The sequence below is a fragment of the Phoxinus phoxinus genome (assembly GCF_949152265.1).
Source record: "Phoxinus phoxinus genome assembly, chromosome: 25".
In the NCBI taxonomy this organism is placed as follows: Eukaryota; Metazoa; Chordata; class Actinopteri; order Cypriniformes; family Leuciscidae; genus Phoxinus; species Phoxinus phoxinus.
In genome coordinates this window covers 2516834-2534514 of record NC_136900.1, presented here as the reverse complement: position 1 = coordinate 2534514, position 17681 = coordinate 2516834, and the positions used below count along the sequence as shown (strand labels likewise).

The 17681-nt window shown below is 45.2% G+C and overlaps 1 protein-coding gene across 2 annotated transcripts in view; it reads right to left on the bottom strand.

The window, feature by feature from the left end:
- Window positions 1-831: 831 nt before the first annotated feature.
- Window positions 832-17681, bottom strand: part of nfat5a (nuclear factor of activated T cells 5a) — a 28062-nt gene continuing 11212 nt past the window's right edge. Inside the window, exons 2-13 of one of the 2 annotated variants that reach the window (XM_079602760.1) lie at window positions 17328-17456; window positions 12171-12708; window positions 11237-11420; window positions 10857-11047; window positions 10601-10773; window positions 10380-10514; window positions 8988-9040; window positions 8757-8889; window positions 7982-8056; window positions 7786-7895; window positions 5388-7644; window positions 832-2634 (exon numbers count right to left, since the gene is read on the bottom strand). In XM_079602760.1, the coding sequence (XP_079458886.1) occupies window positions 2414-2634; window positions 5388-7644; window positions 7786-7895; window positions 7982-8056; window positions 8757-8889; window positions 8988-9040; window positions 10380-10514; window positions 10601-10773; window positions 10857-11047; window positions 11237-11420; window positions 12171-12708; window positions 17328-17456 (4199 nt within the window). In that variant the 3' untranslated portion in view covers window positions 832-2413. The remainder of the gene's footprint in view (window positions 2635-5387; window positions 7645-7785; window positions 7896-7981; window positions 8057-8756; window positions 8890-8987; window positions 9041-10379; window positions 10515-10600; window positions 10774-10856; window positions 11048-11236; window positions 11421-12170; window positions 12709-17327; window positions 17457-17681) is intronic. The other variant, XM_079602761.1, reaches the window with a different exon arrangement.

The window sequence follows — 17681 nt, the reverse complement described above, 5'->3', positions numbered from 1 at the left end:
CGACGAACACGTAAAACGTCAAATAAACGTGATTTAATCAAATGTTGTGAGCAATGATCTCCTCGGTAAGGGTGTGACGGGGAAACTACACTGCTCCAGAATGTAATTATAGCTCACATAATTAACAGCTCAAGCCATTTAACGACTCAACAACCCATTCGTATCAGTCGCGACAAAATGTAGCCGCATTCTGTCTATATTAAACCCTGTCCCTACACCAGCGCAATCTTCCAGTGCGCATCAAATAGAGGATTTCTGAGCCTTCGATTTTAAAACTTGTATGACGAGATTGTCGTGCGGTGATGGTATGAAGCAATCTCTTCATCATAGCTTGCTTTAAAGGGATACTCCACCGTTTTTTTCATATTTAACTATGTTATTCCCTTAACTAAGACGAGTTGATACACACCTCTCTCGTCTCAGTGCGTGCACTTAATCGCTCTGGCGCGCGGCGACACTATGATAGCACTTAGCTTAGCCCAGGTCATTCATTAGGGACCAAACAGAGATAAAGTTAGAAGCGACCAAACACCTCCACGTTTTCCCGATTTAAATACAGTTACACGACCAAGTATGCTGACACAAAATAAAACGTGCACTTTTCTAAGCGGGTTAAATTGATAACTATAATGAATGGCGGAATAACACATTTTTCAGGAGTGATGATATTAAGTGCTCTTCCGCCATACATTATAGTTATCCTTTTTACCCACTTAGAAAAGTGCACGTTTTATTTTGTGTCACCATACTTGGTCGTGTAACTGTATTTAAATTCGCTTCTAACTTCATCTCTGTTTGGTCCCTAATGAATGAACTGGGCTAAGCTAAGCGCTATCAAAGTGTCGCCGCGCGCCAGAGCGATCGAGTGCACGCACTGAGACGAGAGAGGTGTGCATCAACGTCTTAGTTAAGGGAATAACAGTTTAATATGAAAAAAAACGGTGGAGTATCCCTTTAAATCTTGCGATTTTCTCTGATTTTCACTGGGCCTTGACTCTATCTGATCATAGATGGGGTTTATTGTAACTTTGGGGGGGGGGGGGGGGGGGGGTGAATGCAAACCAATCCCTTCTTAAACCCTCATATGGACCTATCTACCATTTTAAGCTGCCCCAAAACACTCATAGCCATGATAGTTCACATCAGCAATAAATATCCTGTCATTATTTCTCAAATATGTGTGATCTTCATTCTTCTGTGGAACACAAATGCTCTTTCTGAAGCACTCAATGGCTTAAAGCAACAACTACAAAACATTTAGAGGATCCTTGGTAACTGTTAAATCTCATTAAAGCAAAATATCTTGCATTTATGTTTTGTTTTGAGTGCCACAGATGAAAGACGGTCACACGAGTCCGGGACGACATCATGCACCACCACCACAAACCCTCTTCCAAGCTTGTGCTTATCTCAATAATCTCCATGAAACACATATAATTCAAAATCAAGATCATAGCTGCATCTTATATAGTACAAACAGCAACATGTCTTCCTGCTGAGCACACACACACACACACACACACACACACACACACACATCGTAGAGCCTCTGCTGGATGATAATACAATCAGTTCACATATCTCAATGGCAATGTTGCACATTTTCACATCCCTGATAGGAATTCATGTCTACAAGTTGGACCTCTTGTTCATTTAAATAAAATAAAATAAAACTAAAACAGAGGAAAAGAGTAGGAGTGATTGAGCATCTTCACTTTAAATGTCATGAGAAAACGGTGTCAAACATTCAAACACAAAACAACATGGCTCATAAAATAGGCTATATTCAGAAAAGAGACACTGAAGAGTAATGAAACACACACACATTATTTTAGAAAAGCATTATGACTATCAAAACATGAACAGCTCTGACAGCCAAGTAGACACGTATGGGTTACAAAGCTAAAAGGGAGAGTCTCCGGTTACGGTAGAAACTCCCTAAAGTGCTAAATATATTTCAAATTCATTCACAATGTATTAGTATCTCAACGGCAACAGAGAGTTTTTGATTTAATGTTGTACTAGGTTGGTTTCTACTAAAAAACAGATTAACGGTGGCAATAAATGGAGAAGATTCAACTGGAAGTCAAGAACACAATACAAAGTAGCAAAGTGCCAATATACTTAATGGCTTAACGGGTCACATGATATGCCGACATGCCGAACAGTGGCCTCAATAAAGTGGACCCTTATATGTCCATCAAGAAAAGGAGCCGTGGCGAGATCCATAGCTAACATGTCCCGCCAAAACAACACATTACAAGCTTTCAGAAACATAGATATAAGTGAAGACCCCAACTGAGACGACCCTTAGATAAGCTTAGATAATACCGACATGAGACGCGAGATGTAAAGGAACACGACAAGCGGTGAGGACGGTGGTCTACTGACGTGAGGCTCGCACTACTCATCTTTAATGGTCCAAGAAATCCCGAGGAAGCGTCTTTCCCTGCTCCTGAAAACGCTCCAGAAGTTCGTCTATCTTGTCGTCAAGGTTGTTGGACTGGTCCAGTAAGGTCTGAATCTGCGCATTACTCTGAAGCTGGGTCTGATCCTGATCCGAACCGGGATGGCCCATGGTGACGAGCTGATCGGACAACGCCGGACCAGGAGAGTTTATTAGCTGTCCACACTCTAATAAAACACGGAAAGATTAGGCTTGAAAGGCACATTCTGCAATAAAGCCAATTTAATGCAACATCTGAAGGTGTTCACATTGATTCATGAGGAAATAAATGTAGGACAGACTTGGTTTTAACCATCTGGGATTTACTGGATCATTAAATGTTGTCATTCCACAGTGGACCACTACTCCAATACCAGAACCCACTTCTCACCCAATAGGGACCAGGTCAGGGGTGTGCAGTCCTGCTCCTGGAGGTCCACTGTCCTGCAGAGTTTAGCTTCGAACCGCAGAGCAACACAGCTAAGCCAGCTAATCAAGGGCTGCGTTTACACTTGGCATTAAAGGATTAGTTCACTTTAAAAAAAACTTTTGCTGATAATTTACTCACCCCGATGTCATCCAAGATGTCCATGTCTTTCTTTCTTCAGTCGAAAAGAAATTACAGTTTTTGATGAACACATTTCTCCATATAATGGACGTCAATGGGCCCCAAACGGGTCAAGGTCCAGATGACAGTGTCAGCGCCGCTTCAAAGGGCTTTAAACGACACCAGACGATGAATACGGTCTTATCTAGCGAAACGTGCGCTCATTTCAAAAATATATTAAAAAGTTTAAATTTTATAAGCACAAATGCTCGCCTTGCTCTGTTCTGTGATGTGACGTCACGTAATACGCAATTACGTTGAAAAGGTCGCGCTTCTATGAAAAGTAAAACATTTCTGTCCTGATGAAAATTTTCTTTTAGGCTTTTTCATATTACAACACCCAGGATACGCACACGAAATGGGCATTTTAAACGATAAACTGACACAAAGACATTTGAATATGTGTATATGGTCCTCCTTCCGCACATCTGTAAACACTGACTCGGTACGTCGGTACGTCAAGCGTGACCTTTTCAACGTAATTGCGTATTACGTGACGTCACGAACGTGCATCACAGAACAGAGCAAGGCGAGCATTTGTGCTTATAAAACTTAAACTTTTTTATTTATTTTTGAAATGACGATGGTTTCGCTAGATAAGAGCCGTATTCATCGTCTGGTGTCGTTTAAAGCCCGTTGAAGCGGCGCTGACACTGTCATCTGGACCTTGAACCGTTTGGGGCCCATTGACGTCCATTATCTGGAGAAATGTTTTCATCAAAAACCTTAATTTCTTTTCGACTGAAGAAAGAAAGACATGGACATCTTGGATGACATCGGGGGGAGTACATTATCAGCAAAAGTTTTTTTTAAGTGAACTAATCCTTTAACATGCGAGCACCGTGATCCGATCAAGCAGATCGGATCATAAGCCAATCAGGACACGGTGCGTTTACACCTGTCCACATCAAGAGGCTTCTGTATCTGGATAACAGATCGGATCTCGCATTCCCGCAGGAAAAAAGTTGGTGCAAAGTCGACCTGAAGTGGTGGATTTTCGTTTATAAAACGTTTTAAGTCGAGGGACATTTTACAAATCTCGCAAAATGAGGATGAAGCAAGTGCTAATAATGTGGATAGATGCCGTAATGGAAACGGTACAGAGAAACGTATCCGAGAACGTTGCCAACTGTGCTGGGAAAAATGCGTGTCGTCCACCTGTGAATGGAGACACGACGGCTGGATTACGTTTACATTACACTGAGATCCGATCACAATGCGTCCTCGACTCCGTCTGGACCTGGACACGCTAATCGGAGAACATTCCCATCATAAACGCGTTTACACACGTCTTTTCAGTGCGTATGTGGACAACATCCGGATACAGGGCGCATGTGAATGCCAGGTGTAAACGCAGCCAAGGTCTTACTAAAAAAGGTCATACTAGAAACTTCCAGGCAGGCGTGTTGAGGCAAGCTGGAGCCAAACCCTGATGAACAGTAGCCCTTCAGGAGCAGGTCTTCACACCCCAGGGGGCCGGTTGCACCAGCTGGACGTACACCCGGTCGTTAGACTAAGCTTAACGTAAAATGCGCTTTAAGTCCTGCGTAAAATTAATACCTGTTGCACTATCTGGGAGTAGCCCACATCTGAGACTAAATCTTACGCCTATTCAAAGGTAGGTATAACGTGAGAAGTCTTGACTTGTTTCCATGGTGAAAATAAAGATAAATAAAAACGTTGAGACAATGGCGCGTCTGGTATACAGGCTACATTCAAATTTGTAACCATAGTAATGCAAACGGCATCTCAACTATCAGTGCGGTAGAAGATGTCAAGGTGTACTCGCATCGTCTACGCTAAGCGTAGCTGCGCCTAGTCGTAGTTTTAGATGGTGCAACAGGTGTAAATATTAATCGGAAAGACCAGCGTATAGCTTGCACACAACTTTTTTTACAACCCAGCTGGTGCAACCGGCCCCTGGACTGGGTCAAGGACAAAACTATCTTTCAGAACATCTCAACACGATCCAATGGTATTTTTATTCTGCAGTCATTAGGCTAAGATTTTAACTCTGATTTATTGTTGACCTAATAGCACTGGCCATTGGGAATCTCAAAAAACTTCTGAAGAGGGTTTTGGACCCCTCACAACCGCATTTCTCCCTCATCTAACACACCTAATTCAACTCACCAGCTCACTTAATAGAGACTGCGAGATTTAAATTAGGTGTGTCCAATGAGGGAGATGAGCAAAATGTGCTGTGATGGGGTGTCCCCAAGACAGGGAAGGTCTACAGGTTGTCCCAATAGTACCCCGTTTTTTTCCCTTCAAATCTATTGTTATTTGCTATCACTGCAACTCTTAATAGCATGTTGACTTAATTGCACTTACCACTGGGAATCTCAAAGAGAAAAAGGCCTGCTTGTCCTGGTTGTCCAGGCTGGCTGAGAGTTCCCCCAATAGCGGTCTGAAAGAGCTGGCTGGGCGGTTGCTGGGGGGTTGTGGGAGAGGAGTTCTGTAGGCCGCTCACTGCCACACCACTCGCGCCACTGAATATGGTGGATGCTGCCGCAGTCGGAGGCAAGTCCTGAGAACTTGCACCACCTTGCAGGGCTAAAATTGCTGACTGAGGCAAAAAACTGTTGACAGAAGGTTGGTCTGTAGGAGAGACAGGGGTTACGCCGGTGGCACTGGGGACAACCTGCATAGGTTGCTGATCCTGAAACAGTTCTGTCCGTGTTGAAGGCATACTGGCAGACGAGTCACTCACAATGGTGCTCTGGTCTTGAAAAGACATGGGCTCTGCAGAGTCTTGTTGGGCAACATTCACAACACTGGCTTGCGGAAAAATAATTGATGGATTCTGAGTTGACTGGGCTGCCGGAACGGTAGGTTGGTTTGAAGGGTTGTTCGCAGTAACGTTTTCAGAGCTGGGAACAACTTGCATGGGTTGCTGCTCCTGAAAGATATTTTCTGGGAGGCGGTCACTTCCTAGTGAAGCTTGGTTCTGGCCACTGAATAACAGAGCCTGGGGCAGATCAAGGGGATTAATGGTTGTGGTACAGAACAATATGCCTGTCTGCGTTTGTTGCTGATTTGGAGATATTGTGGCAATATTTGGGAAAAGAGGGGCTTGTTGGGGTGTTGCCATCTGTTGTTGTTGGGGAGCCTGTTGTTCCATTGGGGTGGACAACTGTGTTTGTCCCTGAAAAAGTGAGACGGTCTGGGCGTCAGTTCCAGAGGTCTGCATGGGTGTGAGGAAAGTTATCTGTTGCTGCTGGTTCTGGTTATTATCCGATGGCAGCTGGCTAGGCAACACACTTTGCGTAATAAACAGGCTAGTTGAAGGAGCCTGCTGTTCTGTGGGCAGATTGGTGCTTGTTAGCATTGTCATGGTACCAGGAAATAAGGCTGCTTGAACCTGTGGTGACTTTGAGGATCCAAAGAGTACTGTCTGCGAGTCTTGCGTCTCGGTCAAGGGGTTATGACTCTGAAAGAGCGGCTGAGGAGGTGAAGGTTGAGAGGATGGTTGCTGCAGAAAGCTAGACGTCTCAATGGTCATAAGACCTCCAGTCTGCTGGAAAAGTGCAGTCTGCTGCTGGGGTGGGTTCTGGAGGAAGCCGTCTGAGGGCTGCGAGAGAGCATCCGTCTGTGAGGAGCTTTGCTGTTCGTTGGTGAAGCTCGGTGTGCACTGCATGGGAATCTGTGTCTGCAGGAGCTCGGACTGCAAATGTTGCTTTAGGTTCTCTAAAACTTCCTGATGCTGAAGAGTTTCTAAATTTATCTGATGCTGTTGCTGCTGTTGAATATTATCTATGACTTTTTGATGCTGCAGAGTCACTATTGAACTTTGTTGCTGAATGTTCTCAAGAACTTTCTGGTGGTGTTGTTGATGCTGTAGATTCTCCAACACTTTGTGTGTTTGCTGCTGCTGCTGAATGTTGCCAAGAGCCTGTTGCTGGAGGTTTTCCAAGACCTTCTGGTGTTGCTGTAAATTTTCAAGGACTGTTTGTTGATGCTGTAGATCCACAAGTGCCTTCTGTTGCTGTTGATGTAGATTCTCCAGTATATTCTGCTCTTGCTGCTGCTGCTGCTGGTTGGTTAGAGACGTCTCATTTCCACCCAACCTTAAACTGTTCATGTTTTCCTGGACGTGTTGCTGAAGGGTCTCCGCAGACGGCGCTGGACTATAGAGTACAGAGTTTAGCTGCTGTTGTGCTTGCAGCTCTCTTACTGCTCTCTCTAGCTGTGCAACCCCGTCCTGGGGCAAAAGCGCCTGAACCTGTGGCTGCTGGGATGGAGGATTACGAGAGTCTATGCCCACCAATACCATTCCACTTCCATCTGTACTGTTGTCCTCTGGAGACAAGGTTTCTGGGGTTTCCCGCAAGAACTGCTGAGGGACCTGAGGGGGAACCGGCTGGAGAACCGTTGTGTCTTCTGACAAGGACACTTGGAACGATGCAGGGGAAGGAATGTCCTGCTTCTGAATGGTGGACAAGGTTTCTTGAGTCGTAAATATTTGAGCCGATGACTGTGGCGAGTCGACGGGTTGGAGAGCCACAGGGCTTGGAAAAGACTTTGTGGCAGAGGGAAGGACAGTACTTATCTCCAAGATTTGTTGGGTTGAACTAAGGGCCTCTACAGGCTGCATTGCGAAAATAAGAAAATAATCTGTTAATTTTCATGTCGCATTCATAAAAACAATACTTTGCTTCTTAAACTAAAAGATTCCAAGGTTAAAACTGGAAAATTAACTCAAAAGGGATGGCCTTTAAAATGATAGTACCTTAAAGATGTCTGAATGTGTTGCGTTGCAGGAGACATCCATAGGTTCTTCTCGTTTGACCATAGGTAACAATAAGACATTGTTTAGACAACTGGTCTCTGTTTGCATTGCTGTAAACAAAGTAATGAAACATTTGAGCTCAAGCTTTAAAGCGGTTCGGCAGCAAAGCATGAAAATATTTTTGATAATACCACACCTTTTATCTGCTCTTCAAAGGTACAAGCCTTGACTGTGGCTGGCAGTTCTGACTTCACTGGTATTTCAACTTTCTCTGTATGAAAAGAGTTAAAATAATGGATGATGACATCATCAACTAGTGTGAAAGTGCAATCTTACACTTTGTCCCATTAAGGGGTGTCACCAAAACAAAGTTTCACAAGGTAAATTGAAGATACTTGATAGCAATATTCACAAAAACAATAGCCTGTAATCTTCAGCCAAAGATACGAAGACATTGTTTTTGATGTTTTTCTTTTCAACTGAATAAAAAACTGGACACTCCAGGAGAGTTACAAAGCACCATTAGCATGGCCAAATTAATATTCATGAGCTAAGTCTCAACTATACAAAGATTCACAATTCCATACCTGTTTTACCAAAGTACCTTTGCTTGATGTACCCGAGTTTACTTTACACAACTTACCCAAGTAAGACATGCATGGCTCACCATCCTTTGTTGGTCCTGCAAAACATTCCTTTCAAAGGCCAAACAGTGTCCCTAACCCCACCCCTAAAATAAGACCCAAATGATTGGTTGTTTGAGCCCCTAACCACAGCCATTTCCAATAAAATAAGACAGGTTCCAACTCTACAATAAGACAAGTTTTTATTGTAGAGTACTGTATGTCTGGGACTTTACAAATAAGAAAATGACACACCTTGCTTACAGTCAACACATCCTTACAATTTTTCTAATGAACTTCTGAGCTGGATACCTGTTAATATTATAAACATATCCTCTCTTCACCAACCTGTGAGAGGAGTGTAGGTAAAAGGCTGTAGATCATGCGTTCGCCCTGCGTTGGTCACTACAGCAATCCCAACAGAGACTGGGGCGGCCACTGTCTGGTCAAGATATGGGGGAACCTTCACCACTAGATGATTCTGGGTCGAATTATGTAGAGAAGATGCTTTAGACAAGATATTTTCGGATAAGCATTTTCACTAGAACTAAAAACTGTAATGCCATGTCTTCCACTTGCCTGATGGAAAAGTTCCATGTCAATTTCTGCTTCAGCTTGCCAGCCACTCTCATCTGAGAAGAAGAATTAAAACAGGAAGCAACAAGATGTACTTTGGTGAAAAACATTCCACATACTCTGGACAGATGAGGAGTAGGAATATGTTCATCATACTATGCAATAGGGATGTCAATTTTCACAAATTCCCATGATCGATTGTCGTTTAAATTAACGATCGATTAATCGTTAGCCTTAATACTGCGATATGCGTCTGCTGCAGTGCATGGCAACAGCAGGACAGGGTCGGCAAATACTGCTCAACACGCGATGTTCCTCACCAAATGGTTGAGAATGGTTTTTAATTGAAATAAAGGGCTAGTAGGATTGTAAAATGTTTCGATGTGATTGATCATTTAATTAAATTAATTATTTAATAATCAAATATAATGACTACTACTAATACAACGCGTCACCAGTGCCGCCTCAGATGCAGAGTGTGTGACTGTGGACGTGCTCTCGCTGAACATGGCAACTAAACCCAATGCCTCACAACGATTTAATACAATAGTGTTCTCATGTTATGTAATATGTCAGTCCCAAATTATTCATCGTTATTATTAGTCGTAGGGTACCGTTAACCTGGAGCACTTAGTTTGCTAGCGCGTTATTTGACTCAAAGAAACGCATCCTATATGAGATTCATCAGATATATTCAAAATAAACATAATATTACAAATTATTTCTGCACAAAATGACGCGAACGAACAAGTGAACTTGAACTAAGTTATTCATTCAGAATGATCATGTTGTGGACACGTTCTTCCTGGAGCAACGCGACACGGCAACTAAACTCAAATAATGCACAATGTTTTATTACAATATTGTTCTCTTTATAATGTTATGTAATATGACAGTCCTCCCAATAGTCATTAGTCGTGCAGTGCCGTGTGAGCCGCGTGCGCTGAAGCTGATCACGCGCACTACAGCGCTAATTCAAGGGATGCATCCAATATAAGATAAATCAGATATAGATCGGCATACACAAAATAAACACAATATTACAACTTACATTTGCACAAAACCAAAGGCTGCGAATGAACACGCAAACTTAGTCATGAAGCTGTAAAATGATCCCAAAACAAAACGCGCTGGCTTTGTTTCGCGGTTGAGCAGCGCACGCGCATAAACCTGCTTAATCCATGATCGAGAAGTTGTATCGATTAAATGTATTATCGACAATTAATCGATCGTCGATTAATCGTTAACATCCCTACTATGCAAGTTAAATTTCATGTGTCATTGCATTCTGAAAGGTGAAAAAGTATGCAATGCTATTCCATCATTGCCACGTGGCGCATTATGCTAATACCCAGTATAAAGTTAATGTTTTTATGGTATAAGATGTCCAAGTACCTGTAGAATTTTCCTGAAAAAGAACTTTGGTTCCTTTGAGAAAGTTCTTGCCGATGATAAAGACCTCTTCTCCTCCGGCGACAGAACAACTGTGAAGACTCTTCTTAAGGATTTCTGGCACTCCAGCAGGTTGAGCTGAAAACGTGACACACAGAATATAGTTACAATTAAATGGTTAGAATAAAATCCTGTAATATCAAATCTATACCCTGTGCACTTACTGCATAAGATAGGAGAGGAGAGAGTCTGAAGGGTCAGGACAGATCCGTCAGGTCTTGGGATGTTGACTCTGAAGGCCAAACGAGCTCGAGTGCTCTTCTTTTTGGAGCCAGCAACCCCTATACGAGCTTCAACATCGGCATTCCTCAGCTTCAAGATGCCCACACAGTCCACGCTGCCAACACACATCACATTACACTTTACCAAACTAAAACACATCAACTGAAAGTGATTAGACCACAGACGGATGATCCTTACGGTAGGGTCATGGAGCTGGTCGGCTCAAGGTTCACTTCGATAACTGTGGTCCCCTCGATATCCACTTCCTTGCATGCCGTTGTGTTGCGGCCCGTCACTCTGCAGGCTTGATAAAACCCATGAGGCTTCACACGTCCAGCGTCATTAGCCACAAATACTTGGAGCACCACTGGTTCACCGACTCCCTCTAACTGATGTACCACATATAGAAACATTACATTTTACATTCATGTATTTGGCAGCCGCTTTTATCCAAAGCGACTTACATTGCATTTCAAGGCACACATTCTACTTCCCTGGGAAACGAACACATGACTGTTCTGTACTACTTCCATAAATGCATATTTGTACGGATAATATAATGTTATTTAAATTCTTACTTTGATTGTGGGGAATCCCTGCTGGGTGCGGTCTTTGACGGATCCTCTGCTTCCCTCGGTGAGGTATCGTGCTCTGTGCTGAGTCTCCGGCTGGATCAGGATCTTCAGCTCCTTCCCTTCGCTCTTCTGCGGGTGCTGGATGGAGAGAATCCCCCCTTTCTGATTGTTTGACACTTCCAGGGAGCTAAAGGTATGATAAAAACAAGCAATTCAAACATCGTCTATCATGTTGAATTTTTTTGATGCGCAAATAGGGCTGCCCGATTAATCGCTATGAAACCGCACGCGATTTGGCAAAGGCTGTGATTACTTTATGTGCAGCTTGTCAGTGCAGCGGCTGATCGGCAGTAAATGCTGCTCCATCTGAACACTAGAGGGCGTCTCTCTCACACACACACACACACCACATATCCCTCGGAGCACTAGAGGGCGTCTCTCACACGCAGAAGTACGATAACACACATCATTCCAGGAAATCACTATGGGCATCATCACTGTATCTGAATAAACAGAAGTTTGAAACGCTTTGATTGATTAAACATGACTAATAAACACACGACTGCCTTATTCCCTGTAAGAAGCACATCTGTCGTTATGAAGTGAGTTTGGAGTGAAAGCATGTTATTAAATGTTGTCTTTTGTTTGGACATTCATAAATGCTTCTCATGTTTGGGAAAGATGTTTGATGCGTGTTGCTTTTTCAAATGCTTGTTATAAGAGACTCAAACTCAGTGCTTTCCGATGGAGAGCGTTCACAGAGCCGATCATCACTGACGAGCTGCGCGTGAAAGATAATCACAGGCTTCACGATTTCATAATCGCGATAAGCCAAATCGGTTTAAGTGCGATATCATGTAAATTGCGATTAATACTGCAGCCCTATTCATATTGCATTTTTTTGTGGCGCAAACTTAGAAAATGTAAGGACACCAACCTCACTTTGGGTGTGACTTTGGAGTCTGAACCCAGTTGCGAAAGAACAAAGTGTGGCGCTTTGGCGCTGTCTGCATCGAACACATCCATGCCGGCCTCCTCGCGGGCCGCGGGCTTCGGCCCCGGACGCTGCCGCGGAGTTCTCTTCCGGGACTTTCTGGGCACTTCAGTGTTGTCGTTGTACGAGCTGCTGCTGCCCATGCTAAAGTTGGACACCGAGTCGTCCATCCACATGCTGCCGCTCTGCTCCGAGTCCGGGTTGGGGAGCAGGTCATCCTGGCAGGACATCCGGCTGTCGTCCAGCAGGTCCTCGGGGGGCGGGGAGATGCTCAGGACGGTGCGGCGCTTCGAGGGGGTCGCCTGGCTCTCGCCCGCAGCGGAGCCGGGCTCCACACCTACTCTCTCGGGCACCCCCTCGGGGGCGGGCCCGAGCCTGGACGCCGGCTCCTGCGCGGAGGTAGCAGAGAGCATGCTGGGACAGGAAGGAAGCGTGCTGAGTCCTCCAGGGGAGGAGGCAGCGGGGCAAGTGGCGGCAGCATCTGTAGTGTGCACAATGCAGAACAGTTAAAACCGGTCCCTTTAAATCTGGCTAGCCGTCCCGATCAAGCAGTGAAACTCGACATGGTATCTGGTCAATGCCCTTTATCGGTTTTTGAATGTTGGTGTTAAATTGCTAATTAAAAGTTAAGCTTATGCATTGTCCAATACCGTAATTCTTTCATGTTAATTTGTATGATGGCCCAATAACTGAATCCTACCATTAAAAAGCAAAAAATAAACATGCATAAGGGGTATACAGAGCATTTGTTGTCACGTCTGCATAACCCAGTGCTGATCTATTCAAGCCTTTAACAGACAAGTTCTGATGGCCAATGATAACTCAGAGTAGTGCATGCCGATTGGGCGGACTGGTACTGGTTGATGCGGACCTATTCAAAACAGCCTCTCATAGACTCATGATATTGGACAATGAAAACTCTGAGGTGTTGACTAATGCATGCCAATTGGACAATTTGGTTGGGACTGAGCGTAGCCATGGAGACAGAATAAACAAGCTTCTGACCTACGAAGCAGAGAACTGCAGACCATTTTATATGCAGACTCTCCCTGATTCAGAGGGAACTCCCTGGAATAAAAACGACAAATGACAGCGAATAAACAATAAGTGCTGGTCATCCAATGTAGATATCTGCACATTTTTGGTCAGAATCATGAGCAAAAAAAAAAAATCATCATTTTCATAAAAACATCTGTTTTTATAAATTACTATTTTATTGGGTCAGTTTTGGTAAAAAAAAAAAAATCTGTCCTAGTTTGGTTGACCTCAAATGTATTGATGCATAAACTGCTTTGCTTAAATATCCCTCAGCTTTCTGTCAAAACAGGAGGTAGTGTAACATTAACCTGGCTACTTATATTTGCATTCAGAGTATTGCCTTTTAATTAGAACTGGGCAATATATTTAGTATTATTTTGTTGATGAAGCAAAATATCAAAATGATTTGAAACACATCAACCAATCAAAGAAAAACTGAAATTTAATTAATTTCGGCAACTGTATTAAATTAACCAAAAGTATGCGTGACTCTAGATGCATGACTCTAGATAGAAGGTTTACAGACATCCTTGTGTGGCATTGGATTTTTAATGTGCCAAATGATTTAAAGGGGACCTATTATTATTATTATTATTATTATTATGATGTCCCTTTATGTCTCAGATGTCCCCTTGACATGTGTGTCAAGTTTCAGCTCAAAATACCCCACAGTTCATGTATTATACCATGCCCAAAATGGCAGTTTGGATGAAAGCAAAAACATGCAGTTTTCGTGTATCTTTAAATGCAAATGAGCTGCTAGTCCCCGCCCCCATTTCCGGGAGTGGGCGGAGCCTGTGCTTCAGATACTCGGGCAGCAACAAAACGGGCGAAACACATTTAGGCAATTTCCGCAGAACGTGTTTTTGCATTATTTTAATTTTTTAATGTTATCATTATCAGCCCAATATAAAAATTTAGTCGGAACTGCTAGAAAAAGGAGTGGAATCACTTTAAAAAAGGAAAATCCAGTTTAGTACAACATGTGCAGTGCAAGTCTGTCATATAGGCTACATAAAACTATAATGAGAACATCATAATTGTGTGTTTGGGACATGGCTTTTAATGGTGAGACTTGTTTTTGTAACCAGGCTTTCAAAACTTGGATTTAGATTGGCCAATATACCGATTATCGGCCTTCAAATATAAAGAATTATCAGTTATCGGCGCATCCCTATTTCATATGTCAGCAAAGAAAAGTGAGAATATCACAGGAAGAACAAGTCATGACATTTTGATTAAAGATTACGAAGTCGATGAATTTACGTTAAAAAAGCACAGATGAGTGAATCATTAAGAAATAAAACAATCAATTTTGATTTCATCCAGATTATTAAATACTGTATTAATGCTGTTAATATGTATTGTAATACTGGTGCATCAAATTATTTTCATATTGTGCGTTTTATTTACTTGACAAAAATGGCTGTTGAAAAAACCTAAACGATTTTTCCAGAGCAAATGCATTCGTAGACAAGACTGTAAATATTTGAATATAGAGTCATATTAAATATAGGGTTTCTTTTGTTCTGCTATATTGCCCAGCCCTACTCTGATTACAAGCCATTTTATCATTAGTTGAAAGAAGCCAAGGCCTCCCCAAAAAGAAGTGAAAAGATTGAGAGAAAAGCCTCAAATTAGGCCTAACGCCAATATATTTGTAGACAAAGATAAAAAATGGCTTCTAATGAAATGATTTTAGGTGTCATCTAATGGGCTGAGGACCGCTGCCAGCGAGTGCGGTTTATATTTCATTGACTGGCTTCAACCACAACAGGCCGAGACTCCAGAAGAGGGTCTGGGGGAAATCAGGACACCACTCAACCTCAATAACAGGAAGCTCTCAACAGGTTTAATGGGACAGGTCAAGAAAAACACTCAAAACCAGTTAGTCTGCCAAATCTGAAATGACCAAAAGGAGAGAGAAAAAAAACATGTAAAAGAAAAAACCTAAAAAAGTCTGGATGTCCAGATGGGTTTTAAAAGAGTGTGACATCAAGTGAAAACGGGAAGCAGAGGTCCGAAGCACTAGAAAGAAATGGTCACAAACACACACACACACACAAAAAGATCACACCACCAAAAGAGAAAAGTATAGTAAAGATCCAGAAGCACACAGGAATCAGAGGATGTTTAGCTTCACACACACACACACAGAAACTGAACAGAGGCGGGTGGAGCGGCGTGAGCGCAGGAGTGTGTGCGGCGTGAACGCAGGAGTGTGTGTGGCGTGAGCATAGGAGTGTGTGTGGCGTGAGCGCAGGAGTGTGTGTGGCGTGAGCGCAGGAGTGTGTGTGGCGTGAGCGCAGGAGTGTGTGCGGCGTGAGCGCAGGAGTGTGTGCGGCGTGAGCGCAGGAGTGTGTGCGGCGTGAGCGCAGGAGTGTGTGCGGCGTGAGCGCAGGAGTGTGTGCGGCGTGAGCGCAGGAGTGTGTGCGGCGTGAGCGCAGGAGTGTGTGCGGTGTGAGCGCAGGAGTGTGTGTAGCGTGAGCGCTGGAGTGTGTGTAGCGTGAGCGCTGGAGTGTGTAGCGTGAGCGCTGGAGTGTGTGTGGCGTGAGCGCTGGAGTGTGTGTAGCGTGAGCGCTGGAGTGTGTAGCGTGAGCGCTGGAGTGTGTAGCGTGAGCGCTGGAGTGTGTGTAGCGTGAGCGCTGGAGTGTGTAGCGTGAGCGCTGGAGTGTGTAGTGTGAGCGCTGGAGTGTGTAGCGTGAGCGCTGGAGTGTGTGTAGCGTGAGCGCTGGAGTGTGTAGCGTGAGCGCTGGAGTGTGTAGCGTGAGCGCAGGAGTGTGTGTAGCGTGAGCGCTGGAGTGTGTAGCGTGAGCGCTGGAGTGTGTGTGGCGTGAGCGCTGGAGTGTGTGTAGCGTGAGCGCTGGAGTGTGTAGCGTGAGCGCTGGAGTGTGTAGCGTGAGCGCTGGAGTGTGTGTAGCGTGAGCGCAGGAGTGTGTGCGGCGTGAGCGCTGGAGTGTGTGCGGCGTGAGCGCTGGAGTGTGTGTAGCGTGAGCGCTGGAGTGTGTAGCGTGAGCGCTGGAGTGTGTAGCGTGAGCGCTGGAGTGTGTGTAGCGTGAGCGCTGGAGTGTGTAGCGTGAGCGCTGGAGTGTGTAGCGTGAGCGCTAGAGTGTGTGTAGCGTGAGCGCAGGAGTGTGTAGCGTGAGCGCTGGAGTGTGTAGCGTGAGCGCTGGAGTGTGTGTAGCGTGAGCGCAGGAGTGTGTGTAGCGTGAGCGCAGGAGTGTGTGCGGCGTGAGCGCTGGAGTGTGTGCGGCGTGAGCGCTGGAGTGTGTGTAGCGTGAGCGCTGGAGTGTGTAGCGTGAGCGCTGGAGTGTGTAGCGTGAGCGCTGGAGTGTGTGTAGCGTGAGCGCTGGAGTGTGTGTAGCGTGAGCGCTGGAGTGTGTAGCGTGAGCGCTAGAGTGTGTGTAGCGTGAGCGCAGGAGTGTGTAGCGTGAGCGCTGGAGTGTGTAGCGTGAGCGCTGGAGTGTGTAGCGTGAGCGCAGGAGTGTGTAGCGTGAGCGCTGGAGTGTGTAGCGTGAGCGCTGGAGTGTGTGTAGCGTGAGCGCTGGAGTGTGTGTAGCGTGAGCGCAGGAGTGTGTAGCGTGAGCGCTGGAGTGTGTAGCGTGAGCGCTGGAGTGTGTAGCGTGAGCGCTGGAGTGTGTAGCGTGAGCGCTGGAGTGTGTAGCGTGAGCGCTGGAGTGTGTAGCGTGAGCGCTGGAGTGTGTAGCGTGAGCGCTGGAGTGTGTGGCGTGAGCGCTGGAGTGTGTAGCGTGAGCGCTGGAGTGTGTAGCGTGAGCGCTGGAGCGTGTGTGGCATGAGCGCTGGAGTGTGTGTGGCGTGAGCGCTGGAGTGTGTGTAGCGTGAGCGCTGGAGTGTGTAGCGTGAGCGCTGGAGTGTGTGGCGTGAGCGCTGGAGTGTGTAGCGTGAGCGCTGGAGTGTGTGTAGCGTGAGCGCAGGAGTGTGTGTAGCGTGAGCGCTGGAGTGTGTGTAGCGTGAGCGCTGGAGTGTGTGTAGCGTGAGCGCTGGAGTGTGTGTAGCGTGAGCGCTGGAGTGTGTGTAGCGTGAGCGCTGGAGTGTGTGTACCTGAGGCCAGGGCCGCAGCAGGGGGGGGGCCCGCCTCTCCGCCGCTCTTCTGGCTCATGGGGAGCCGGCTGTCCTGCTGATCCACCGAGGGCAACTGCAGCTCTTTGGGGAGCAGGTCATACACCGACTCTGCAGCAGAGGGCGCCGGCGGAGGTTAGGGCGGCACACACACATTAGCATTCAGAACATTATTAGAATAAAAAACTAAACTGAACATTCGAATGCAAAAACCATGCAATGAAATATTTGAAAAATCTATTATGACAATCTGAGCTTGTTTGCTGGACACCTCGTCACACAGCCGCTTTTAGGCATTTTCCTGTCTTTAGTTAGAAGCAAGAAATGACGAGGAGG